This window comes from Scophthalmus maximus, chromosome 1 (assembly GCF_022379125.1).
Source record: "Scophthalmus maximus strain ysfricsl-2021 chromosome 1, ASM2237912v1, whole genome shotgun sequence".
Lineage (NCBI taxonomy): Eukaryota > Metazoa > Chordata > Actinopteri > Pleuronectiformes > Scophthalmidae > Scophthalmus > Scophthalmus maximus.
In genome coordinates this window covers 3,076,727-3,102,865 of record NC_061515.1, presented here as the reverse complement: position 1 = coordinate 3,102,865, position 26,139 = coordinate 3,076,727, and the positions used below count along the sequence as shown (strand labels likewise).

The 26,139-nt window shown below is 47.0% G+C and overlaps 2 protein-coding genes across 30 annotated transcripts in view; both read left to right on the top strand.

Annotated features, from left to right (window-relative positions):
* Positions 1-1,223: 1,223 nt before the first annotated feature.
* On the top strand, positions 1,224-10,305 carry dcaf13 (ddb1 and cul4 associated factor 13). Its single transcript, XM_035637658.2, has 11 exons — positions 1,224-1,433; positions 2,298-2,497; positions 2,615-2,722; positions 2,828-2,917; positions 3,121-3,276; positions 3,449-3,526; positions 3,634-3,716; positions 4,278-4,442; positions 5,358-5,493; positions 8,701-8,864; positions 9,383-10,305. The coding sequence occupies exons 1-11, from the start codon at positions 1,364-1,366 to the stop codon at positions 9,468-9,470; spliced, it is 1,338 nt and encodes a 445-aa protein (XP_035493551.2). The 5' UTR covers positions 1,224-1,363; the 3' UTR covers positions 9,471-10,305.
* Positions 10,306-12,345: 2,040 nt separating this feature from the next.
* Positions 12,346-26,139, top strand: part of rims2a (regulating synaptic membrane exocytosis 2a) — a 118,355-nt gene continuing 104,561 nt past the window's right edge. For all 29 annotated transcript variants that reach the window (XM_047335473.1, XM_047335392.1, XM_047335531.1 and 26 more), the window contains exon 1: positions 12,346-12,524. In XM_047335473.1, coding sequence (XP_047191429.1) covers positions 12,346-12,524 — 179 coding nt within the window. The remainder of the gene's footprint in view (positions 12,525-26,139) is intronic.

Genomic DNA, 26,139 nt, shown 5'->3' with positions numbered 1-26,139 from the left:
TTCGCCCACTGATATTTTGGTGGATTTGTTTTCGTAAAACAGTGCAGGTTGTAAAATGTTTTTTTATAATAAATAAATTGAATGGCTTCCCGTGTTGAATTAATGTAGTAGTATATGTTATATTTTTTGTATGAATATTTTTATTTTGTCTTTTTATATCTTTTTTTATTTACAGATATGTGAAATGAAAAACGTAACTACTTCTGAAAGGTACTATATAAATAAAATTCTTCTTCTTCTTTTTCTTTTTCTTCCTCTTATTACTATTATATATTCCCAGAAAACTGCAGGACAGCTGCAACTCTGTTCTTTTAAATCAAGTCTGAAAATGTTTGCCGCTGCCTTTCATTAAATACTATCTATGCATTTCTACTGTACTGCACTGTCTTTTTCTACTTTAACACGTTCTTTTTTTTCTCTTTTTAAGTTTCAATTATGATATTTTAATGTGATTTCATCAGTTTTTCCCAATTGCTTTTACTGCTTTACGTAAAGCACTTTGAATTGCCTTGTTGTTGAAATGTGCTATACAAATAAACTTGCCTTGCCTTGCCTAGTAAGTCTATAGATTCAAAGGTCGCTTAAGTTCTATTAAACCCACTTCGAGTTTGAAATTGACCCTGTTTTCCATACTATTGACAATGCATGTACCTATTTATCTTTAAAGGGATAGTTCAGTGATTGTGGGGTTGTATGAATTACCTAAAAAAAAAAATTGTCTGAAAAAAACCCATAAAGAATATGTCCTCCAGCGTACAATTGAACGGATTTTATTTTTAAAGGATTGTTTTAAAATGTGGCGAAAAATATGTTTTTCGATGGTCCCCTCTGCAACAGTGGGCCTGACACTTACGCTACTTCCACTTCTCCTCCAAACTCCTTTAAATGACATGGCTGATCACCATCTCCATAAGATAACATATTAACTATGCATAAGTAACTCATACAACCCCAGTTCAAAATCACTGAACTATCCCTTTAATATAGTTTAGTATTGTCTTGTACTATATTATTTTGTATTGTAGTATTTTTGCACCAATTAAATTGAAGCTTGTGTATTTCTTTCGTCCCTATTTTTACTTTACACACAAACGCACGCACACGCAGGAAGCGGAAATAACTTATTTTGAAGAACAGTTGGTTTTATATCCGGTATAGTCCTCGTGTGAAAAATTTGACATTTCAGTGACGCAATCGGGGGGACTGGGTATCCCACAATGCAACGCGGTGCGAACGCGTCCCTCTTATTCAGTCCACACATGGCCGTGCACATCGACCCTCGCTAATATTTTTGTTGCTTAAAATAAGACAACTGCTTTTTTTGTTGTTGTAAAGCGTGTTTCCACTTTCACTCTGCTGCCAAATGAAAGTCAAAGTCCTCTCGAGGAACCCGGACGACTATGTCCGGGAGACAAAACTGGACATACAACGTGGTAAGTGAGAAACTGTTTGCTAGCTTAATGCTAACTACCCTCCGCTTATCAAACAGCAGATTCCACACTCACTGAGTCTTATAGATAATGTCACTAGAGGCAAATCAAATGTACGATGATATTATTATTATCACTGTCGGAAATATGGTCGTTTATTGTAATTTTTTATATTAATAGGATTATCGCTATTCACGTAACAAACAGCTACAATGTTAGCACCCATGAAATGTTGCTGCATGCAAACTATATTTACAGGGCATTAAAACTAGTAAACATTTAATTTAATACATGTGTCAATTTACTGTTCACTGCATGCAAACTATATTTATAGGGTATTAAAACTGGTAAACAGTAAATTCAGTTCATGTATGATATTACTGTTCACTGCATGAAAACTATATTTATATGGAGTGAAAACTAATAAACACTAAGTTTAGTACATGTAAGATAGACTGTTCACTGCATGAAAACTATATTATATGGAGTGAAAACTAGTAAACACTAAGTTTAGTACATGTATGATATTACTGTTCACTGCATGAAAACTATATTTATAGGGTATTAAAACCGGTAAACAGTAAATCCAGTCCATGTATGATATTACTGTTCACTGCATGAAAACTATATTCATATGGAGTGAAAAAAAGTAAACTGTAAGTCTAGTACATGTATGATATTACTGTTCACTGCATGAAAACTATATTTATATGGAGTGAAAACTAGTAAACAATAAATTCACATGTATGCATTGCTATAAAGATATATCCCCACATTCAACATAATTATGTTTACTTTTTAATACAGATTTTCATTCCTATTCATGTGACTGAAATGTTCCTTAAGCTCATTAACTCTTGTCTTTAGTCCCTAGAAACTATGACCCAACACTGCATCCGTTCGAGGTGAACAGAGAGTACACGCGGGCTCTGAATGCCACGAAGCTGGAGCGGGTGTTTGCCAAGCCGTTCCTGGCGTCTCTGGACGGACACAAGGACGGTGTGAACTGCATGGCCAAGCATGCAAAGAGCCTCTCCAAGCTGCTGTCTGGTTCCTGTGACGGGGAGGTAACCATCTAACCACAAGTTCCACCAGAAACCTTTACATTTGTAGTGTGTAGTGTGATTTGAAGTGTGACATTGTTCACGCAACACTGACGGGATGTTTGATTTGATCCTCTTCAGCTGAAAGTGTGGGATCTGACCAAACACGAGTGTGTCCGCACACTCCAAGCACACGAAGGGTTCGTTCGGGGAATCGTCGTCCGCTTTTGTGGAACGTCCTTCTTCACGGTGACTACCGCCCTTCACAACACAAGAAGAAAAATATATTCAGAGTTAAACTTTTTTTTTTTATGTTTGACACATTGTCTTGTTTTTTGTTTTTTTTAAAAACAGGCTGGTGATGACAAAACAATCAAGCAGTGGAAAATGGAGTCGCCGGGTTACGGAGAGGAAGAAGAGCCACTCAACACTATTCTGGGAAAGGTACGATCAGTGGGCATCTGAAATAAATATCAAAAATGGCTTTTAATGTGTTCTGATTTGTATAGTGACGTACTTTGTAACTGTGTTTTGAACAGTGCTGTATAAATAAAGTTATTATATATGCATCAGGGTCAGTGGTAGTTACAGAAAAATACAACAATGACAGTTCAAATTAGGATTTATGATATGCTTGTCTCTTGTAGACTGTGTTCACAGGACTGGACCATCACCAGAAGGATGGTGTGTTTGCGACGTGTGGCCAGCAGGTGGACATCTGGGATGAGCAGAGAAGTAGCCCGATCCGTTCGTTCACCTGGGGCGTAGACAGTTTCAGCGCTGTCCGCTTCAACCCGGTGGAGGTGAGACACCACGTTTCCACCACACTCAGACACACACACACACACACACACACACACACACACACACACACACACACACACACTTTACAGTTTCTCCATGTTCACACTTGCATATAAAGTGTTTATTGTTAGCCTGCCAGATGCTTTTAAAACGGATTGTGTCTCTCCACAGACAGAGCTTCTCGCAAGCTGTGCCTCTGACAGAAGTATAGTGCTGTATGATATGAGAGAATCTGCACCTCTCAAAAAGGTAGGGCTCCGTCATCAGTTGGACTCAGGAATGTGCTCTCTCCGATTTTCTTCACCAGGTTATGAAATTACATACAGCTACTGAATATTACATTTTTTGTTTTTCAGGTTATCATGACAATGAGGAGCAACACCGTTTGCTGGAACCCTATGGAAGCGTATTACTTCACTTGCTCAAATGAAGACTACAAGTGAGTTTATGAATAAAGTCAATCTTAGCTGTTCCCATTGTAGTGTTTTTATTGGGACAATCTTCTCTTTCATTACTCTAGCAGTGAGTAGACTTTCAGCTCCAGTAATTCTGTTCAAATTGGTTTCATTGGGTGTTTATATTTAGACATAATTGGACTACATATAAACACATCGAGTGGTTATTATGAATAGTGTCACAAAATGTAGGGATGCACTCAATGTTCGGCCACCGAAAATAGTACAAAAAATAGCGAATCATTTTTACCGAACAATGTTTTTAATGACGCAAATGAAAGTATTTAATTTAATTCAGTTATATAAATATTTACAAGTTGTACTATTGCAATTTATTTTTTTCCTTCAAAATCTAGACAAACAAGTAAGAAGCATATTTAGGCTATTTATTTATTCAATAGAGGGAAATTTGGAAAATAAACTCTATAAAAAAAGTTTGGGTATTCGGCCTTTGGCCAAGTGTTTCATTATTTTCGGTTACGGACAACAATTTCCATTTTGGTGCATCCCTAACCGAAAGGTTTAATCTTTCTGTGTCTCACCAGCCTCTACACATACGACATGCGGTTCCTGGACCGGCCGATCACAGTGCACATGGACCACGTCTCGGCAGTGCTGGACGTCGACTATTCTCCCACTGGCAAAGAGTTTGTTTCTGCCAGTTTCGACAAGACAATCCGCATCTTCCCCAAGGACGGTGGTCGCAGCAGGTCAGTTACCGCAGGCGGAAACGAAAAGTCTTACTGTGACATAGTAACTGGTCAGTAGTCATGACATTCGTCATCAGTACGTGCCGAGATTTTAAATTAATGATGTTTGAATGCCATTTTTTTGGCTCATTGTCCCAACATCGTGGGCCTTGAATAGTCCAGAGCCTTTATTAATGTTAATGATAACACCTGCCCTTCCCTGATTATGACTCCTCTAAATATCTGCTCTTGTCATTGCTGATAACAGTCACTTGTTGCCAAACGCTGGTCGCGTGTGGGTGTTTTGTTTTGACTGACCACCACGGCCCAAAACACCTTTTGCCATTGTCTGGTTGCTATGTGCCAAATGGTACATGCAGTCTTTGTTTGTTTCACTTGTCAAGCTCCAGAACAAAAAGGCTCATGCACAGTTGTGTTACTGTAGCTGTGGCATGTTGCCAGACAGAATTACAGAGGGGGTAGGTCAGGACAGGCAACAGCAGATAAATTATATAAGTGTTTCAGGAACAGTTGGAATAATTTGCAACTTGACTGTAAGAAGTAAAATGGTATTTTTTAGCTAATAGGGTCTAATTACATTTTTCACAGCAGTCATTTTGACCTAACCAAACCTGTACCATAGAGAACGCTCACATTTTCTGTAACAGATTCATAACTAATTTGGAAAGCAAAGAACAACAGTGTTGTCCTGACGACTGGGGCGCCAGATCAGGAAACATCTGTGTGTCCTTCTAGAAGGCATGAAAAAAACAAGTTGTCTTATCATTTATTCCAAAGGATTTGTTGGTGTTGAGCACAGAAAGACAGTCACACAATCAAACACATCAATTCTAACTTCATGATGAGTGCATGATTAGTTCCTAACAGCTAACCAAGACGTTGTACCGCCTTGTTTTTTCTTTTCTGGTAATTCAGGGAAGTCTACCACACCAAACGCATGCAGCACGTCATCTGCGTCAAGTGGTCGGCGGACAACAAGTTCATCATGAGCGGGTCTGACGAAATGAACATCCGCCTGTGGAAAGCCAACGCAGCTGAGAAACTAGGAGTGGTGAGTCAGTGCCTCGTCTTCCCTGTATCACATTCCTACATTTACAATTTCATACTAAAGGTGACTTGTTTCTTATTGGCTGCTTCCTGATAATTCTTCATCACAATGTCAATCGATAGCTGTATTTCACTCTTTTGCCAGACGCACTGTAAACTGTATCTCCTCCCAGTGTATTTACCCAATGGTGTTTTATGAGTTAGCTGCATTTTTTTTTCTCCTTTCGACTCAGTCGTGGCCCGGTGCCCATCTCAGCAGGGTTGGAGTGGGTGACAATGCCAGGAGCTTACGGCACTACTGTTGCCAAATGCCCTGATGGATGCTGACTTAGGGGTAGAATCACTCTCAATAAGTACAATGTACCAATTGGCACAGCAGCTCCTGTGGCAGGTGGAAGTCCCAGAAAGAAAACCCTCAAAAGCTCGTGCAGTTGTTTGACAAACCACAAACGAAAGATTCATCCCTTTTCACCCTCTCCACTGACTTTTAATGTATTTGTTAGTGACTATAACTAAATTGTTTTAGCAGAACCAATAGCATTAATGTTATGTTATTCTCAACTAGCAGGTGGGTGTATGGTGCCCCTGAGAGCTCACAGCACTGCAACTTAAGAAAAACACATGCAAATAGACAAAACACAAGCAAATTAAGAAAAACATCTTCAATTTGACAGCATGTGCGTAGCATTTAGAAAAACACGCTGCAAACATCACAACACAACACATTAAGAAAAAGCGCCGTAAATAGACCTTGCAACGAAACGGAAGTGTTTCCAGAGGACACTTAAAAGTGATGCACACGTCCGGACACACTTGTTGTTTTTTGAGTCACAGCAGTATTAAGATTATCTTTCCGTCAGTGGTGTTGGAAAATGAGATAAAAGTAAAGTGTTTTTGAGTAATTTTAACATTGTGATCGCATGATTCAGGCGTCTGCATCACTTTTAAGTGTCCTCTGGAAACACATCCGTTTCGTTGCAGGTCTATTTGCAGCACTTTTTCTAAATGCTGCGCATGTGTTGTGAAATTGATGAAGATGTTTTCTTAATTTGCTCGTGTTTTGTCTCTTTGCGCGTTTACTCAAGTTGCCATGCTGTGAGCTCTCAGGGCCACCGTAGGAGTGCGTCAGTGGCCCGAGTGAGAGTCACGGCTCGGTGATAAAGACCTGTGGCGTCTCGCGTGCCATCTCCCAGTGGCCATCTTTCATACCCTAATCGGATTCGCTCTTGCCTTATTCTCTTAATGCAGCCTCCGAGTGGAAAATTGGCCGCCTTTTGGCACTTGTTTTTACTGTCAGTGTGTGAGAGAAGATTTATTCGCAAGCTTTGCACTTAAAGAGATCAGACAAGGGCTGCTCCTATCAGCAGTTTGAAATCGGCCAATCACTTAAAGCGGGCTTCTCCGACCATAATGAAGCATTAACAATCAAGTTGTACTTTAATTATCAAGAAATGCTGAAATGCTGAATCAAGGCTTTTGTGTGTGTCTGAACTGATGGGGACGTCGCCATCAGCTGCTGCACATATTTTTTTCCCCCCTCAAAACCTTATAAGCAGCAGCATTTGAACCAAGTGTAGATTAGATCCTTTTTATTTTAGGCTAAAACCTAAATATGTCCAATCAATCGGCTCCTATTTCTTCTCAGGCACTGAGAGTCAATGTTTGTGGAAACATTGACTCATCAAAGTTGGGAAGCCAAGTGAATTTTTTTGATTGACATTGATGTGTTGTCAAAGTTTGACTTCTATCTGCTCCATTAATCAAACAATTACTTTAAGAATAAATAGATATAAATTAATAGAAAACAAACACTTCAGTTCTCCTTCAGTGTCTACATGGGATACATTCAGCCACAGTGTTACTACGTGGTCACCTGGAGACCACGTGCTAGTTTTACATGTGGAAAACTTCCAATAAAATCGACTTAGTCGTCTTAAATATCGTGCTTGCACGTGTCAGGGAAGGGAAGAGTAAAACAGAAGCTGTTACGCAGCATGTGTTTACAGCGATATAGGTTTTAAATAGGAGAAGATGTGTGATTCTTCCTTTGTGGACAGTTTGTACAAGTCTGGAGCTTTTACACAAACCTGTGAAGAAGAGAACAGGAAAGGGAAGGAACAACTTTCTCCAGAATTGCTCACTGCCCCTTTAAGTGATCTAAAGAGAGCAGTTTTTGCGTTTTGTTAGTATTCCTGGCCAAAAGGGTCAAAGGGCGAAGATCCGTAGCATAATTTCGATCACCGGAGCAGGCGTCTGAAATATGTTTCAAATACCGTCGCTCGAGGCGTGCCACCATGTTTGTGGTCCCTCAAGTCTGCCTCACCTGCAGTGAAATTACCTGCCCAGACCTGGGCCACAGATCGGACATGTTTCTTTATGCTGTTGGATGCCAGTGACTACTGGGACCTTGTTGATGCCCAGTCAACTTTTGTGTAGAAAAGATGATAGAGTTCCCTTTCAGCAATAAAAATCCCTGCAAATTTTAGTCTCCCTGTCCAGTCTATATGTTGCAGCAGTTTATTTATTCATCACCATGGTGGGTTGTGCTGCGTACAGTACAAGAATAAAGTGACCCATTGCCAAACGAAACCAAATCAAAGCATCATCCTCTGCTTACATCCATCTTTTTGAGATTATACAAACACCAACCGCGTGTCCGTCCGAGGGGAATTAGTTCAGGATCAGCATCTAACAGGTCTTCTCCAACAAATTGAATCAGAGACAAATCATTGGTTTTAATTAGAATAAAAGCCTCCACGGAGGGGTTCTCCCCCCGAGCCAAGGCCCGGTCCGACGATCTGGTGGGTTTTTATGAGAGATGGAGAGGGAGGGACCTTGTTTAGCTGGTGTCTTCACTTTTTAACAGACATTGATTCAGATTTTAATGTGGACGTTGTCAAGCTGGAGTTAATGCTTACTGTACGGACCAGCGTTTTTATGATGTAAAAAAACCCAAACAAATGGTTTGGTTTCTTGTTCAGAGTAAGATGAAGGGATTGATATCACTCTCGTATCTGAATGGAAAACATGAAGCTACAGTTTGTTAGCCTAGCACAAAGATTGGAAACTGGGGGGAATCCCTCCACCATCATGCTCCGCTCCTCGTCCCATTTCACTTTCTCCTCCACACTTTGTATCTCGTCCCGCCTCTCATTCCGCTCTACCATTTTCCCTCTCTGTCGTCCCGTCTCCCTCTGTGGTGTAATTTCAGCTGACCCCCAGGGAGAAGGTGGCCGTTAACTACAGTCAGAAGTTGAAGGAGAAGTTCCAGCACCACCCGCAGATCAGACGCATCGCCCACCACCGACATCTGCCCAAGAGCATCTTCCACCAGACCAAAGAGCTGCGGGTTATGAAAGAAGCTCGCCGCAAGAAGTAAGTTTCCGTCACTGTTTCCCCTCGTAACACTTATGGTGAATTTGGTGATTCGGCTGCAGGAGCGGCCTGAAGTTCCCCACTTCCGTCTGTACTGAGGTGATGGGCGACTTGGGCCGCTGCCAGGATCGGTCTGCTCTATGCAGTCACACCAGCACTAATGGAAAAATCCCACAGATGGGACTGTCCCAGTATGACACTGTCTCAATGGGCCTCACATCATGCACATTTATAGCTTGTTTGGTAGGATTGATTGTCCCAGTTCCCCCCCCCCCCCCCCCCCCCCCCCCTTGTCCAGTGATTCACAGATCGGGTTTTGTAATCACCTGCCGGACGGTGATATGTCAGACGTGTGAATGATTTACTATCTATGTGTTATGCATTATTTTCAGGGCACATTAGTGCGGTCGCTGACGTAGGTGTTAGGTCAATAGTCTCATATTCCATCTCCCGCCCACTCCCCCCTCCTCCTTTTCCTGAATATTCTCCATTAATCGCTCCTCCTCTTTGTTTTTCAGGGAGAGGAACGTCCGCAAGCACAGCAGACCAGGAGCTGTTCCCGTGGTGTCCGAGAAGGAGAAGCACGTCGTCACTGTGGTGAAATAAACAAACCCAGGAGATGATGGGGTGGAGCCCGAGATGGCACCCGTGTGGGGGCTTTTTTTTTTTTGACCTCTCTTGACTCTTTACAAAACAAAAACACTGCAGCTTGTTGATTGTGGGAAGGTCGAAGTGGTCCATCATTCTAAGCATCAGGACACACACTGAAAACAATTCTTGTTAAGCTTTAACCTTTGGCCACTGAGGAAAAGAGCAGCTTTTCATTCTTGGGATTCTTTTTTAAGTCGGGTTTTTTTTGTCTAACTTCAAGTTTGCATTTTCCATCACAGGAGCCGAGAACACCACAACGATTTAGCAAGTTCAAGACAGATTCAACTGATTGTCCCTTGACTTGGTGCCTATTTACATCATGCGTGCAAAAAATAATGTTTTATTAGATATATTTAATTATTCTCCCATGAATGAAGTTCAAGATATGTGCCACAGGTTATTATTAAAAGTACAACTTCATATAAATCGGGTCGTTTGATGTGTAAAGGTAAAGCTGGTAATATCCTCCTCCTGGCTGTATCCATGGTAATCTTTCAGGACATCTCGTGAATTATTTTTTGCCAGTCTTTCATAATTTACACGTGATAAATCATACGACTCGGGCTAATGGGATTCAAACCCTCCCTTTTTTTTATTTCTGCTACAGACCCAGTTACAAAAGTTGTCAATCTTGCACCATCCCACAAGTTTTAATAAAAGCGTCCTGAATCCTCGAGAAACCTAAAGGAAATACACAGTATATATCTGCACCGGTGGATTTCTACAATTCTTTTTTTTTTATTATTATTCTTTTTTTATTGTACTAAACATTAAATCCTGAAAAACTGCAGATGTTTTGGTTTACTCGCACAAACAGCTTTCAAACTTTTGCACGTTTCCCTTCAGCTTTGGAACAACCCAATTCCCTGTGGACTATAGGACGGTAACGTTTTAGAGAACATGCGACTCTACTGCAAAATCTGTACGTATGGTACGTATGGGACTGTATTTATGATAAACTGTGAAAACACGTCATTTGGAAAGAATACTGCTCCGAATCACAGTCAGTCATAATTAATAATTGGTGTTTGACTGCTGCGCAGCAGATCAGTGCACTGGTGCTAATTTACTCACAAGCTTTAATCAGGTAGAGGCTCTATCCTCTTAATGTGGTCCCTCAAATCCGATCAACGCTGCAGCCTGAGACACACGGGAGCAGGCGGTCTGCGGGGAAACGTTGGGGACGAATTGGAGGGGGGTGAAGTCAGCTTATTTGTGGCTATGGAAAGTGTTTGCAGCAGCGTTGACCCTCGCAACTTTGGCGTAATGAGAGACTGATGGACTTGTAGCGCTGCTGTCAGTTTTTATTTTTCTACTAATCCTTGTGTTATCTAGCTAAATGTGATTACTGCAGTTTTAAATGCAGCTCGTCTGGCCCTGGCAAGGGAGCCCCACGAGCCCAGGTTACGTGTGATGACCAATTTCATTTAAATCTTTAAAACGTGGGGCTGCAACTAAATGATCATCGTTATGAATTATGTCTTATCAAAGTGTGTGTGTGTGTGTGTGTGTGTGTGTGTGTGTGTGTGTGTGTGTGTGTGTGTGTGTGTGTGTGTGTGTGTGTGTGTGTGTGTGTGTGTGTGTGTGTGTGTGTGTGTGTCACAGTCACAGTCACAGTCACACACAAGCCGCACCTGCAGGTATAAATACAGAGCCATTATCACTAGTCATATTCTGCATTTAGCTGCCCACTTCACATTTGCCCCCCCCCCCTTCTCACAAGTTGCTCATGATCTGGTTATGAAATATGCATGACTCTCCCTCCACACACACTCACACACACACCACCTCTCTGCTCACAGCTCCTGCTCCACTCCTGGTTTTCCAGGCCGCTGCCTGTCCTGCTGTCAATGAAACATCCAGCGCGTCCTCTCCTCTTTTTTTTTTATTCCTCTACGCGTTTCCATCGCTCCGCCCTCTTCTTCCTATCTCTCCCCTCCAGCACCTCCAGCCCCTCGTCTCTCTCTCACTCACTCACTCTCTCACGCTCATTGCATCCATTTTTTTTCCCTTTGCATTTAAGAAATCTCCAAGAATTTACACCGCCGACCCTGGAGGATAGCGAGCGGCAAGAGGAAGGGTCTTACGGTGCTCCGGACGCACGGACGCACCGACCGACCGACGGACGGACGGAGGGACCGGGGGCACCGTCTTTCTTTTATTCCAACATGCCAGTGGAACCTCTCTAAAGAATGGCAGCGATGGGTTAGACAGGATTTAACATGACTGCGAAATAAAAGGCAAGAGTATAAGTGTATATATTTTTTAAACATCGCCTCTGTTTGGCTCCTCCTCCCTGGATGGATGGATGGACGGATGGATGGATGGAGGCGTGTGGTTTTTGGAATAGGACCTGAAGGTTGTAAGCCCACAGCCTTTCGCACCCGCGCTGCTTTTTGAGGGGGGGGGGCATTTACAGTAGAGTAGCTCACACACTGTCTCATGGTCTCGACTTTCTTCTTATTCTTCCTCTTTTATTCCCACAACATGTCATCATGTGTGGATCTGTGCGGTTCAACCTGCAGCCTGCTCGAGTGTTGCCCGGCTTGCAGGCAAAGCTCTCAGTCAGCTGCAGCGTGTTACAACCCCCCCCCCCCCTCTATATACCACGATGATGATGATGATGAGGAGCCTTTGATAAACATGTGGATGAATTATTTTGTGTAATGTGTGCATGGTGTGACTCCTGAGCAGGATGTCAGTGGCGTGTGTGAGCCACCAATTTCAAAAAGAGAAAAGAAAAAGAATGCTGTTGGTTGAAAGTGTTGTTTTCTTTCCTTCTTTCTAATTATTATTTTCTATTTTTTCTTGTAGCCACCGTGCGTAAAAGATGTCTGCTCCACACGGGCCCCGGGGCGGCCCCGGCCCCGGCCCCGCTGCTGCCTCAGCGGCCGGCGCCATGCCGGAGCTGCCGGACCTCAGCCACCTCACCGAGGACGAGAGGAAGATCATCCTCGGCGTCATGGACCGACAGAAGAAGGAGGAGGCGAAGGAGCAGTCCATGTTGAAGTAAGAACAGAGGCAGGAGCAGAACAGGCGCTGATGATGATGGTGGGAGCGTGTTGGCATCGCCGAGTTGCCCCCGAGTGATTCTGGGGGTGTTTGTTATCACAGCATGGATGTGTGTGTGTGTGTGTGTGTGTGTGTGTGTGTGTGTGTGTGTGTGTGACACTGGTTGGGCCATGTTGCCTCTTTAATAGTCCACCACGAGCCGTCGGCGACCAAGGCGAGACGCCTGGTTATCGTCCCCTTGACCCCCACTCTCCTCCCCCCATCCCTCTCCTCCCCCCACCTTTAGGAAACCCCACACATTAATGGCTGAGTGTCATTTTTTTTATTTTTTTTTGTAATGCGGCGCAACAGCATCTCCAGCCTCTTTCTTTCCCTCCAGTACTCCAGTTGTATTTGCCTCACACACAGCTGTGTGTGTGTGTGTGCGTCTGTGTGTGTGTGTGTGTGTGTGTGTGTGCGTCTGTGTGTGTCTGTGTGTGTGTGTGTGTACTGTACTGGGCTGGGTTTAGCGGCAACGGGCGCCATTTTCACGTAAAGGGAGTAAAAAAAATTAAAAAAAAGGAAAGAAGAAGAAGAAAAAAACACGCACGCCAAATTGCTTAACCTTTCCCCTCCGCGCGCACGTCACCGAGATTACACAACATGACGCGGGGAAGGATCGTGTTAAGGGGGTCCGGAGTTTGGTGCGGGGCGACGGCGCACGCGGGATGTGTGGGATTTATTATTTATTTTTAACTGTTAAAGTGTCGGTGGATTTATCATCCTGCCCCCCCCCCCCCCCCCCCCCCCCCCCCCCCCCCCCCGTGTACAGACGTCGCTCGGAGCTCGTTTCAGCACCACGGCGCTGTCCACTGTACACAAGGCTTCTCCCTGCTCTCTTTTTTTAAGGTGGACCGGAGAGTTCCCGCCGCCGTCGTCGCTTTAACCTTTTTTTTTTTCTTTTTTCTTTCTACTCTGTGTGTGTGTGTGTGTGTGTGTGTGTGTGTGAGAGCCGTAACTCTTGCTCGATGGTGGAACACTGCACCCTGTCGACACGAGCCGGTTATAAAAACAACAACTCCCTCCGCTCTCAGTTGATGTATTGTTAATTAATTTGAAAAAGAAATTAATAAATGAAGGAATTCTGGTTGGACCTTCTTCAGGGGGAGCGGTGGCCTCAAATTGCCTCCATCCTTCCTGTGCTTTCTACAACTGCAACCCACGTGTTCAGGGCCTGTTTCTATTCTGACCTTTCTTCTTCTTTTTCTTTTTTTTAAACATTTGGATGTAGGATGAACGTCGGGCCACATTTGTATGAGTGATGCCGAGTGAGGGCACCCCTGGCTGGTCTTCCCCCGGTGCTGCGGCCTCCTCCCAGGCCACGTGCCACCGACTTCAGGTGTGCCACGAATCGCCGGGGGGCTTTAGAAGCGGTTGTTTTCCATCATCGCCGGGGTAAATGTTTGCACTCAGGCAGCAGCATTCCTAATGGGGAGAGAGAGAGAGTTGTGCAATCCCCCCTTTCTAGTGCTGCTGCATGATAAACATGACTCATGTACTCCGAGACACGGCTACCTCGGCCCGCCGCCGTGCGTCCTGCGTGATTCACCCAGGCCTTTTTCCGTCAGCCTTTTCCTCTCTTTTTTCAATGCACCACCCCCCTCCTCATTCTCCTCCTTATCCCCAATAGCTGACTGATTTTCCTTTCCCTGTTTCCCTTTTCCTCCGAGGTAAAAGGGGGATTGTCAGTTTTAGTCACTCGCAGTCTCGCGGTGATGTCAAAGCCTTGTCATGGCCGAGCATGGGAGGAGGCCGGGCTCTGTGAGGGACATGGCTGACTGACTGTCTCACCACAATGTTAGGTAACTCTGATTGGAGGCCACACAAACTGAAGGCAGACGAGACTTCGCCCGGTCGGCGAGGCCTTTATGTGGCACGCTTGCGTCCTCGCTTGCCTCGTGGTCTCCTCCACACCCGGGTCCCCTGGGGTGTGTATCTCACCAGCGGGGCCACAACCCGACACCCGACAGAAGACGTGGAGTTGAAGTAGCACCGAGGGCTGGCTGCCACTCTCTTTTGCTCTTTGGGTAAAGTTTTCTTTCATTAAGCAAAAACCATATCCGTTTGGTTGGAAAGCCCTATGTCTATATGTACAGGCTGACTCATCATGAGTCATCATGACGGTAAAATCCCCACTTCCTTTACCTATGAATCACACGAGCGCAACACATCCTCGAAGCAGTGTTAATTAATTCAGTCCGCCCCGGTGCAGGTACGGCCGCGGCGGATTAACGCGTCGCTGAATGGTTTTCGTAAGCGTTTCCGGCGGAGATGTGGGAGAGCAAAAAAAAACAGCTCACGACGGCAAAACATCCCACCCCCTTCCATCCTCTGCGATCTGCGTTGTCACGGTTGGATCCGGTGGCGGCGGCGGCGGCGGCAGCAGCTTTGGGGCGGCTGTTTGGGGAAAGTGGCGGTTTTGAACATGGAAGTCTGTAATCTAACAGAGGGAATCCTTGGAGGATGGAGGGATGGAGGAGGGAGAGAGAGAGAGAGAGCAGCTTCCAGCTGCAGGGCTTGCCAACTTGCTGTCATCTCACTAGAGGTGCTACAGAGAGCGTGGATGGAAACCCCTTCGCTGCTGACTCGCATGTAATTAGCCGCTCTCTCTTCCAAGGCTGCTCATTCTTAGCAGGCCCGTGTATGTATGTGTGTGTGCGTGTGTGTGTGTGTGTGTGGCACCGAGGAGAAGTCGACTTCCTGAGGTTTCCGTAAGGCGGCGCCCATTCCTCGACTCCTCTCCTAGAAAGATGCTCGCAGCCGCGGCCGGATAAATGTATGTGGATCAGAAGCTCAACAATTCTGCGCGCACAAAAAAAAACAGGCTGTCCGTGCACCAGTGGGTCCCCGAGTAACTACGGCAACGATAGTGAGGGGTCCCACCCCCCCCCCCCACCCCCCCCCCCCCCCCTCCCAGCCAGACCCTGTGTGTATCCTGAAGGCAACGCACAGAACGCCTGGGCCTCCAGTCCCGCAGGGCCGCTCGCTCGCTGGTTCTGCCCGGTGGCTCGAGTGTGGGAGACGGACTTTCTCATTCACATCTCGAGCCTCTATTGCTTCTTCTTCTTCTGGCTCCAAATAGTGAGCTGGTATCGACGCATAAAGACACGCGCATAGATGATTAAATTGTGATAATTCTGATATTGATTGAGAGACATTTTTGACACTGCTCTGTGCTCCAGGAAGTGAAAGTGACCCTAACCCTAGCCAGACGATATATTCATGATTTGACCGGAGCATTTCATAATAAGCCGTATACTTTGTACCATTCATTTTCCGTCAGCTGGGAAATATTTATGTTTGATCCTGTTCCTGGTTCGCATGGCTATGCTGAGGTGTGTGTGTGTGTGTGTGTGTGTGTGTGTGTGTGTGTGTGTGTGTGTGTGTGTGTGTGTGTGTGTGTGTGTGTGTGTGTGTGTGTGTGTGTGTGTGTGAGAGCATTGACCTAGAATTAGCTGTGATTGATCACATCCTATTTCCTTTTTCTGTTTCTCCCCCCAACCCCCCATCCCACGGCGCACATGCACACGTCCCCCACCCCCCACCCCATCCTGGTCATTTATCTGATAGTGCTAGAGGGCTCAGTGTACCAGCTGGGGTCAGAGCTGCGGAGAGAGCGAGAGAGAGGCCCTGTGTCCCTGGAGGCTGTAGAATATCTGCCCCTCCTCAGAGAGTTGAGCAAACACACACGCACGCACAGAGCATCTCATATTTCCTACCACAATGTGCTTCCTTTGAGGTGCAACTTCGCTGCGGCCAAGCACTGTGCAGACACCAGGAAGTGGCAGTGATCCGGTGCGACGCAAGTCCCTGGAAACTGGGAGAAGAGTAAAAAAAAAAATTCAAAAGTCACACAGACAAAACCTGGAGCCCCGAGTAGAGACGCTGTGACGCGGTTCTTTCTGCGAGCAAGAGTTGCAGGCAGAGAAAATCTTGTCAGACCCACAACCTACGTTTTTGGGGGGAAACGAGCAACGCTGTCTTATGGTTTTGCGCAGTTTTCTTCTCCGATTAAAACCCGCTGTGGCGATACTGTACTTTACGTAATCTTCACGTCAATAAGGCAAATTTGAAAACATAGAGAGAGGGAGGGAGGGAGAAGAGAGAGACCTATGGTTGTGAAATGAGGCGAGGTAATGCTCAGAATTTTCCCACTGGACAATATACAGTATATACTCTCTCTCTCTCTCTCTCTCTCTCTCTCTCTCTCTCGTTCCCTCGGCTCACTCACCCATGGCCACTCGCCTCCCCACGTAAAGAGCAGATTCTGTCATGAGCGCTCGACCGTCTCCCATCCCCCATCACTTTCCCCATGGGGGGGGGGGGGGGGGGGGGGGGGCGGCGGCTGCTGCCTTGACTCTAAAGAGCAGAATGATGCACGCCAGATGAATACATCGCTAATTTGAGAAACAATGTGTTTGACTTATCTGAGGCTGGCACGCTGTCAAGTTGTTTGGGCGAATCAATATATTTACGAGTTCCGAGTTCATAAGCTGTGGAGGTGAAAGTTTGATTGTTGTCGAGATCTTTTGATTCCCTCCACCCTTTCTTTTTCATTTCATGTCATTAACCTACTGTATCTGTCAAATTGCCTCTGGCCCTGTACTGTACTGGCACGTGCTTCTCTCTCCCCCTGTACTTCCCTTTCTTATCCAACATACCATTCCTACTGGACAAAGTGCCTGAGAGTATAGGCTGCAGATTTTTCCTCACAGTCACAATCATTGAGTAAAAATACAATTTTCCTAAAGGGGCAGCAGGTGATTTTGGAGAAAGCTTGCTTCCCTCTTTGTTGTTGTTGTTGTTGTTGTTGTTGTGATGTTACTGCTCTGCAGTGCACACAAAAGCGACAGCTATTTAACGGACGGTGAGGAAATATTCACAGATTCTGAAGTTTTGCTTCAGGATCGCGTACTGCCCCTTTAATTGATGCGACTAGTGTTCTTCACTATTTTTCCTGTTGTCAACTAATCTCTCTCATCTGAGCTCTGATTTGCTCAGAGTATCAGAGTCAAATATACGCCGGCGTCTTGACGCGCCACTGTTTCCACCCGCCGCCCAGCTGATGCTAAAAAACAGTCGGTTGCTTTGGCTGACAACGAGGTCGATGAGATTTGTGACACCGAACCGAAACGCACATGGCGTGGGACCATAAAACCAGAACGACGAGCTGAAAGGCACTAAAGCGCACTCGGCGTGGAGTGGAGTTAAACTCTACGCTCGGATGGTAATCCTCCGTGGGTTCGTCTCAGTGAGCCATTTCACATTTCACCTATTGTTACCGTAAAAAAATCTTTCGTGAGGGAGGCAGCCGGGCAAACGCCACCGGCACGGGAGTACATTCATGTCTGGGACTATTTTCAGTCGAGGATTTGTACAGTACGCATTTGCGCTGTATTAAGAGAACTGTACGAATGTGTATGTGGTTTTATCTAAAAGTCACGTGTAGGCGAAAGCATGGCTCAATGTTTTAATAGTTTTGGGGCAATATTACACAGCAGAGAAGCAAAACTACACGGGCAATACTTGTTTGTAGGATCAGTTCATTGTGGATTTTTTCGCCTTTTCATAGGACGTGATGTTTGAGAGAGAACGTAACACAATCTAATTTTATGTTCTGTGTCACTTACAAGGTTTGGGCCAGGGGAAAAAAAGCAAGGAGAGGACAGGTGAGGATAAGCTCGTGGGGCGGGGGGGAGGAAAGTGTACGACAGGTTAGCACAGGAGAGAGGAGAGGAAATGAGAAGGGGGGGGGGGGGCGCGAGAGGAGAGGAGAGAACATCAGAGAGAAAACGAGAGGAGAGACGGTGACGTCTGAGATGCTATCGGGCCTCACTGCCGATATGACAGCCTCGGCCTCCATTGACAGAGCAATCGGCCTGCCATCTCCCGCGTGGCACCGCACAGAGTCGGGGGCTCTATTGTCTTTCAGGGCTTTGTTCGAAATAACATCTGCATTCGTCAGCACGGGGTTTTATCCTCCTCTGGGGCTCTTGTCCCTCGAGCAAAGTTTGAAGGGATTCTCCTGTCGCGCCCCCCCCCGGTGCCGCGCAGTTTGAAATGCCCTTGGCGAAACCTGACAGTAGGAAAGCGTTTGTCAGACCGAGGTTTGTTGTAACTGCTACAGGAAGAGATGTCGTATGAATATACATTCGCGGAATGGCATAATACAATGCTAGAGAGCAGCGCGGGGAGATTAGTTTTCACTGCAGTCGTTCACAAATGAATCGGCACCGCCTCGGCCAGCTGTATTTTATTTTTTGGGGGGGGATAATTGACAATATTGGAGCAGTTATTTTTAGAGTGGTGAAATCCTAAGCTGATACCTGATGTCGCCAGCTCAAATCCTGACGTCAGACGGCAATATGTACCCCAGCGGTCATGAGGAGAAACTGCATTTGAAGAATACGATACGACGTCTCGCCTCTCCCCAGGTGAACTGATGTCAAAGAGTACTCGCGAGCGCAACGTCGGCGGGGTGCGGAAAAAAAACTGGCGATCCCTCGACTGAGTCGAAACCAGAAGCCGACTACAGATCCACCGCCGTGCACATCTGGCCTGTCGTTGCGTAAGCCCCCTGGCACGCTGTGCAATGGGAACGCGGTCGACGCTGGGTAGTGTGAAATATATATATATATATATAGGCCTAGCCAATGAGAGCAAAGAGAGTAGACCCCTTGGAGGGGCCACTTGATCACTTTTATTGCCCATCCCGCGTCCCCATGCACCCTCAGCTGAGTGAGGATGAACAGCATCAGACCCTGCGAGGGAAGCCCGGTGCCTCCGAAGAACATGTGTGCCTGCTACAGAATAACCTTACCGGCTTGATGCTGAGTGTGTCTCTCATAACCCTGCAGGTGGTGTGACGACTGTAGTAGTTGAAACCCCCAACGGGCTCTGGACTACGCTCGCTCTTCGAGATAAAGCAAACCTGGAAATACGAGTGGGGTCCACAAGGACGGTCCCGCCGGTGCCGCGTCGGCGTCGGACGGTTACAGCCGGCGAGGTGTGGTGCCTTTTTTCTCTCCTCTCCCCTGTGACGTTCCCCTCGGGGGGGGGGGGGGGTTCTGTTTTATGATGGTTGAACCCTGAAAGGTCAGAGAAAGGACAACTCTCCCCCCTCGTGTGCAGGCGAGGTCTCGAACCCACGTGTGTGGGTCAGTTTCTTGTGCCGTGGTTGTTTTTTATCTGAATCAGCTCAATGCTGCCGGCCAACGGTGACGTCTAGTTTGTGTGTAGTGTCCATTTATAGTTCGGCATTTGATGTGAGTATGAGAGTATTTATTATTTAGGTCCGTGGAGTCTAGACTGAGTGAACGCAGAGAGAGAGAGAGAGAGACACACACACAGAGAGAAAGATACCTGGAGAGTCGGTTACAAGGCTTCTGAACCCGTTGGACTATTGGTAGTGGAGACATTCAGCGGCCGACAAGCAGCCAGGCAACTGAACAGGCAGCAGGTCATTTAGGCGTCCATGGAAACCAGGCAGCCGAGTCAAAGAGGCTCACGGGACCAGCTCCAATGTTCAGATAGAGCAAATTCTGTTTCATTTCCATCAAATAGCACGTACAAATGATTGCTCATACAATCTTCACGTGTGTCAGCGAAGAAATGATTGGCTCTCAAACGCCAATTTAATAACCCCAGGATTCATTTGACGAACATTCAGTCTGTCGTTTGTCATCACCTCCGCCAAGGGGGGTTATGTCTTCACCCCTGTCCGTCAGTCAGTTGGCTTGTCAGCTGGATTACGCAAAAAACGACTGAATTGATTTGCACATGATTTGGTGGAAGGCGGGGACATTGGCCAAGAAAGACCCCGTTAAACATTCGTGTGGATCGGGACAAAGTCTTTCTTCAACAGTGCGAGCTAAAGATTTTTTTGGGGACATTTTCACTGATTTCCCAGGAAATAATGCATATTTTTGTGCAAATCCCTTTTCCTAATTCTTGCAAGATTTCCGACCTCTCTCAGGGAACGATGTGCGGATTTTGATGGTTTGGCCTTGGTGTAGGAGTTGTCTCCACTGAGTGCCACTGTAGTTGCCCCTCTGGCTCTTGCTAAACTACATCTTTAGTGGTACAGAGTGGTCTCTGGCCTGGCAAGAAGGCAACTTCCCAAAGTTTCTGCAGACTGTTAATTAGGACGTTCATCCGACCACCTCCCCGCTTGTCTGCCTTTGAATCACAGAGGTTGTAGGTGATGCACAGAGTACATGCCCCAGATCCCCAGCTCCTTCAGTTGGGGATTTGAAGGAATCCCCAAATTCTAGATCTTTTTGGGGAGAGCAAATCTGCAATTGATGGACCCTATGGTTGCATCCCATCTCAAACTCTCTCAACCTCACGGATCTAGGGTCTAAGGCAGTTGACCAGCTAAATGTTTTAGCTTTGAGCAAAGTCGGGAGCGCGACCTCTTATAGACTAGGAAGTACAGTGGGTATACGCCTACAATGTTCAGATGGGTCACTTTACTTCACTAATTCGTGCTGTTGCTGTGAACCCACATACCTGTTTTCGAATGAAGAGGGTAGAATGAGGGCAAGCGATAACATGACTTTGCTGAATAATCCTTCACTCCAGATGCTTTGCTCTCGGTGTGTGTGAGCCGGCGTATTTGCGAGCGGTAGTTTACACAGGGCGCACTAATCTCTCCTTCCCCGTGTGTGTGTGTGTGTGTGTGTGTGTGTGTGTGTGTGCGTGCGTGCGCGCGCGCGCGTGTGTCCGTCCGCCCGTCCACCGTTCTGCTCATTCAAGACTCAGCTGGTCGGAGCAGGTGCAAGCCGGTGACTCAGACACGTGCACGCTGCCTAGCCGGCCCTTCTGACGCGCCTTTGTGTGGCCAAAAAATAAAAACCATCCAGCGCCTTCTATAAACAAACGCAGCCGCCCCGTACTGGTCTGCCACGCAGATGTAGTGCGCTCAGTGAAATGAAACACATGCACACAGACACACACACACACACACAGACACACACACACACACGCAGACACTAACACACACACAGACACACACACAGATACACTCACAGACTCACACACACACACACACACACAGATACACACACACACACAGTCACACACACACCAGCTCTGTCGGCCTCATAATCTAACATATTGACTCCACAGTGATTCTGTTGAGAAACTTTTTCATGCATTTACTCTGGAGCGACACGATTTCTAAGTCCAACTTTCGTTGCTCTCCTGCGCCGTCTTAATTCTCCCCCCCCCCCCTGTCACAACAAGGTGTAGCAGGGATAAAGGGTTTGGATGTGCAGCGGCGCTGTAGTCCCTCTGCATGTACAGTACGTGATTAGAGAAGCAGCCGCCTGACATGAATAGGGGAGGATGACGAGCAGCCATTTTTTTCTTGAAGTCACTAATGCAGCCGTGGCTCTTATATAAGTCCACTGGTTGAGCACACATATACACAGGCGCTGCCGTGTGGCGTACACTAGGACATACTGTACAGCGTGTAGACCACTGCATACGCCGCCTGGGGCTGGAGGTGGCTTTGTGGGAAGCTTTAAATGCATTATTCCAGAGAGTCAGTGTCACCGTGCGTGTTCATGGTTTGCTCGGTGTGTGTATTGTAGTTTGTTCTGCAGTGGCTACCATGAGAGAGGAAAAAGAAGAGAAAAATCAGCGAAGAGGCCCGTTTTTTCCATCCCCATCATCTGACAGTGACGAGGAGGGAGACGGTGGCGAGAGTCGACCGGTGTGGTCGCGGCATCGTGCTCCTCCACCGACGTCCGATGGAGGATCTCCCGCCAGTCCCTTAACATCACTCGTCTCCACTGAGATACTGCTGCCATCGCCGTGGCGACGCCGAGCTGGCCCGGATGTACACTACCAGTGGGGACGAGAAAGGGGGGGGGGGGGGGGGGGGGGGGTTGGTGGAGGAAGGTCGCTGCAGAGATACACAGAAATCCGCCCTTTGTGAAGCATAAGTACAAATCGTCTGAAGTGGTGCGTCGAGGGAGGAAACGCAGGCATTCGAAATCACCAGACGTCGAGCCCCTTTTTTTTCTCCTTCTACGCCGTATAGCTGCAGAGCCCTCGTGGCCTTTGCAGTGTCCGATAGCGCCGAGAGGCGGCGGATACGGTTCCCGGGGCTGCGTAACTTCACATGGCGTCCGCAGCCGTGTCTCTGCAAAGTGACTGGGTGTAGCCCGCACGCGGCGAGGGTGATATCAGATTGCCGCCCCTGTGTGCTCGTCTGGCTGTGCACACGGCGTGCAGTTTGGTTAAGTGAACTAATGGCGACGTGCTGTAGCGATGAATCGGGACAGGAAGGAGTCGAGCGGGCAGGGCCAACAATAGCCCGGGTATCTATTACCTCTCTATTGTTAGTCACGTCCAGGCTCTTATTATAGCCCTGAGTGAGACGCAGACAGCTGACTGTAGTTTCAGCGCAGCCCAACCCCCCCCCCCCCCACTCCTCCCAGGCGGGGAACAACAACATTATCGTCTTTTCTTTGTGTGTGTGTGTGTGTGTGTGTGTGTGTGTGTGTGTGTGTGTGTGTGTGTGTGTGAGTTGAGGATGGCACTCATGGGCGTTTCAGGCGAGGTTTGGAGGCGCGGCAGAGAAGGTGGAATATGATCGTGATCATCACTGCTGCTACTACAGTTCAGTTTGTTTTTTTCAGATGATGCTCTTAGCAAGTCTTAGTTTTTCAGATCAAAATCCCTCCAGTCCCTCGGCAGGAGAAAAAGGGCTGAAACTAGGCTTTTGCTGACTACGAGACCGGAACTAATGTGGCAGTAGCGAGACGGGGCAGAATCGGTGGATCGAGGAGCCGGTGGACGGCTCGGCTCGTGTAGCGCACAGGGTTGGGGGGGGGGGGGACAGCGAGCTGCATTCACCAGCCACTGTCTGGCCGCCGGAGCCAGAGACTGGGCTAATGCACAGGCCGGTGACCCCGCCGCGCCAGGGGTTAAGGGGTTGAGTTTTTTTCACCGAGCGTTCCCATGGGGAGCCGTTCAGCCGCGCACCGGGAGGAGTCGTGACGTTGGCGTGGGACAATGTCGGCTGCCAAGGAAAAAATGCCGAGCGTGTCAGGTTAAATGAAGTTGGGCCGGCAGGAGAAGCGCTCCAGCGTTCGACTGCGAGGAAAGACACGGTCGTGCGCGCGCTCACCTATCGCCCCAGCACACGTGTGCGAGGAACACGAAATCTCAATGAAATGTTGCTCATGTAGTTAGTAGAATAAATGCAGCTGAAGCTTGCACGTATACTTCCTGTACGCCTTTGCATGGAAATACACTTGTGCGGGTGATTAGCTGACTCTCCGCCACCTGGAAAGTCTCTCACGGGGGGCAGATAGGGAGCAGCTCAATTGAATCCTGGCAGGTAATCTAAGGAAACAGATGGATTTCAGTTATATTTGGCGGCAGATTAGCCACTCCCCCCCCCCCTCCCCTGGTTGCTCAGAGAAACCTGCCCGTTGCCAACTCCTGTTTGACAATCTGAATATGAGTCCCTGGTCATGAGGTCTGGCCCGGGCCGCTGTTAGATTGCCTATTCTGAGGAGCGCGGCCCGCGGAGTGAATCCTATCTGGGCCTTTCTAAGGCCCAGCTGTGGGTCCGCTGGCACAACCCCTCCCGCACCAAGGCGCCTGCCCTGTCGCTGTTCCTCCTGCCCTGCCTATCGCGCCGTGCCAGCGGAAGTTATCAGCGCTCCATCCTAAACCTCCCCCCCCCCACCTTCCCTAATCCTCTCTTTGGGTGCATAGGAGAAAGTGTTAAGAAGCACTTCTCCTGCCACTTATCAAAGAGGCAGAATGAACAGGTGTTTTTCCAATAAGATGCTATTTTGAGTGCACATTTAGAGACTTGCAGGTGATCTACAGTAGTGGAGTTCGTGCGACAGAGGGATTTTCTGTTTTATACTTCCCGCAGTGATATCGCTGACACATCATAAATCTGTGGCTGACTGGACTACAGCAACGCGCTCTGCAGGGGTTTTGGGCCTAAAATAATGTTGTTGGATTCCCCATCACATTTTACAGTATTGATATTTTTCATCCTGACTATCCGACATCAGTGCTGTTTCCACAATTATATGCAAATACACACAATATGGACATTATTACACCTTGTATACACTTATATACATTGAATATTCCGGGATATCACTGAAAAAAAAATTCATTCACCTGTTTTTTAAAAACTACAATTCATTCAGAGAATCTCACATGACCAGTAGTCAGCTGTCCGTCATGTTGGCTGCCATTCACTGAAATGCTGTAAATATCTGTTGCCTCGCAATTTATGGCGTTATACATATGACTTGCTGCGGAATGAATACTTAGATTATGGTTATAGCAATATACAGCTAACATCGGTCTTTCAATGAAACAATGCGACTGCTTTGAAAGGTGAATCTTTTCCCCTCCAACAATACAAATTCTACAAAGTAGAAATTATAATGTTAATGTCTTACCTCAGTTCTCAGGTCAGTGTCGAACACACTTCATGATATGATATGTGATTCCTATATTTCACAGAGCTGTATGGGGACAAAATCTTTGTCAACGAAGCAGCTTTAATACGGCTTCGGTCGCTACCTTCAACTGGGAGGGGGTCGGGGTCAGAGCCGCCAATGCTACTGCTGTCATCGCAGCGTACATTGAAAATGAATTCCTATACGATTCACCAACACATACAGTTTTTTTCCCACACATTTGTGTCAGAGGAACAGATTTCAGCAGGGCCACAGCCGCCGGTGAGAGTTCTCCCCGTTGGTCCGTTGCCTGTGAGTGATTTCCGACGGACAGTAACCTCCTCTCCTGGCAGCAGCAGCAGCACTGACTGGCTGGCTGGGATGGTGTTAATGATGTATGTAGTTGGTATTTACCCACTGAGCCAGATTACTCCCTTATGATCCAATTATCACTCCGTCTGCACTCGACGCAGAGGGGCCCGCGGGGTCACCGCTTAGCCATGAGATCCTCTGTGACAGAATTTCTACCCCAGTTGTTGACGCCAAGTCAAGGCCGCTTCTCACTATCTGTTTAAAAACTGCCGAGCACTGCCGGACGCCTGCACGCTACTGCGAAAACCATTAGAGGACGTCTCCGCGGAGTTGTGCTCTTGGTCACCCACGGGCCTGACCCTCGGATAGAAACTGTGTGTGTGTTTGTGCCTCTGTCTGTCTGTCTGTCTGTCTGTCTGTCTGTCTGTCTGTCTGTCTGTCTGTCTGTCTGTGTGTGTGTGTGTGTGTGTGTGTGTGTGTGTGCGTGTGTGTGCGTGTGTCTGTCTGTCTGTCTGTCTGTCTGTGTGTGTGTGCGTGTGTGTGTGTGTGTGTGTGTGTGTGTGTGTGTGTGTGTGTGTGTGTGTGTGTGTGTGTGTGTGTGTGTGTGTGTGTGTGTGTGTGTGTGTGTGTGTGTGTGTGTGTGTGTGTGTGTGTGTGTGTGTGTGTGTGTGTGTGTGTGTGTGTGTGTGTGTGTGTGTGTGTGTGTGTGTGTTCCTCATTGTTTTCATTTCCCTGAAACCCGGATGAGATGGATACTCTACTGTTAAAGCAGATTTTTTTTTTTTAAATCTTTGCTTCCCGTCTTTGGTGCCCGT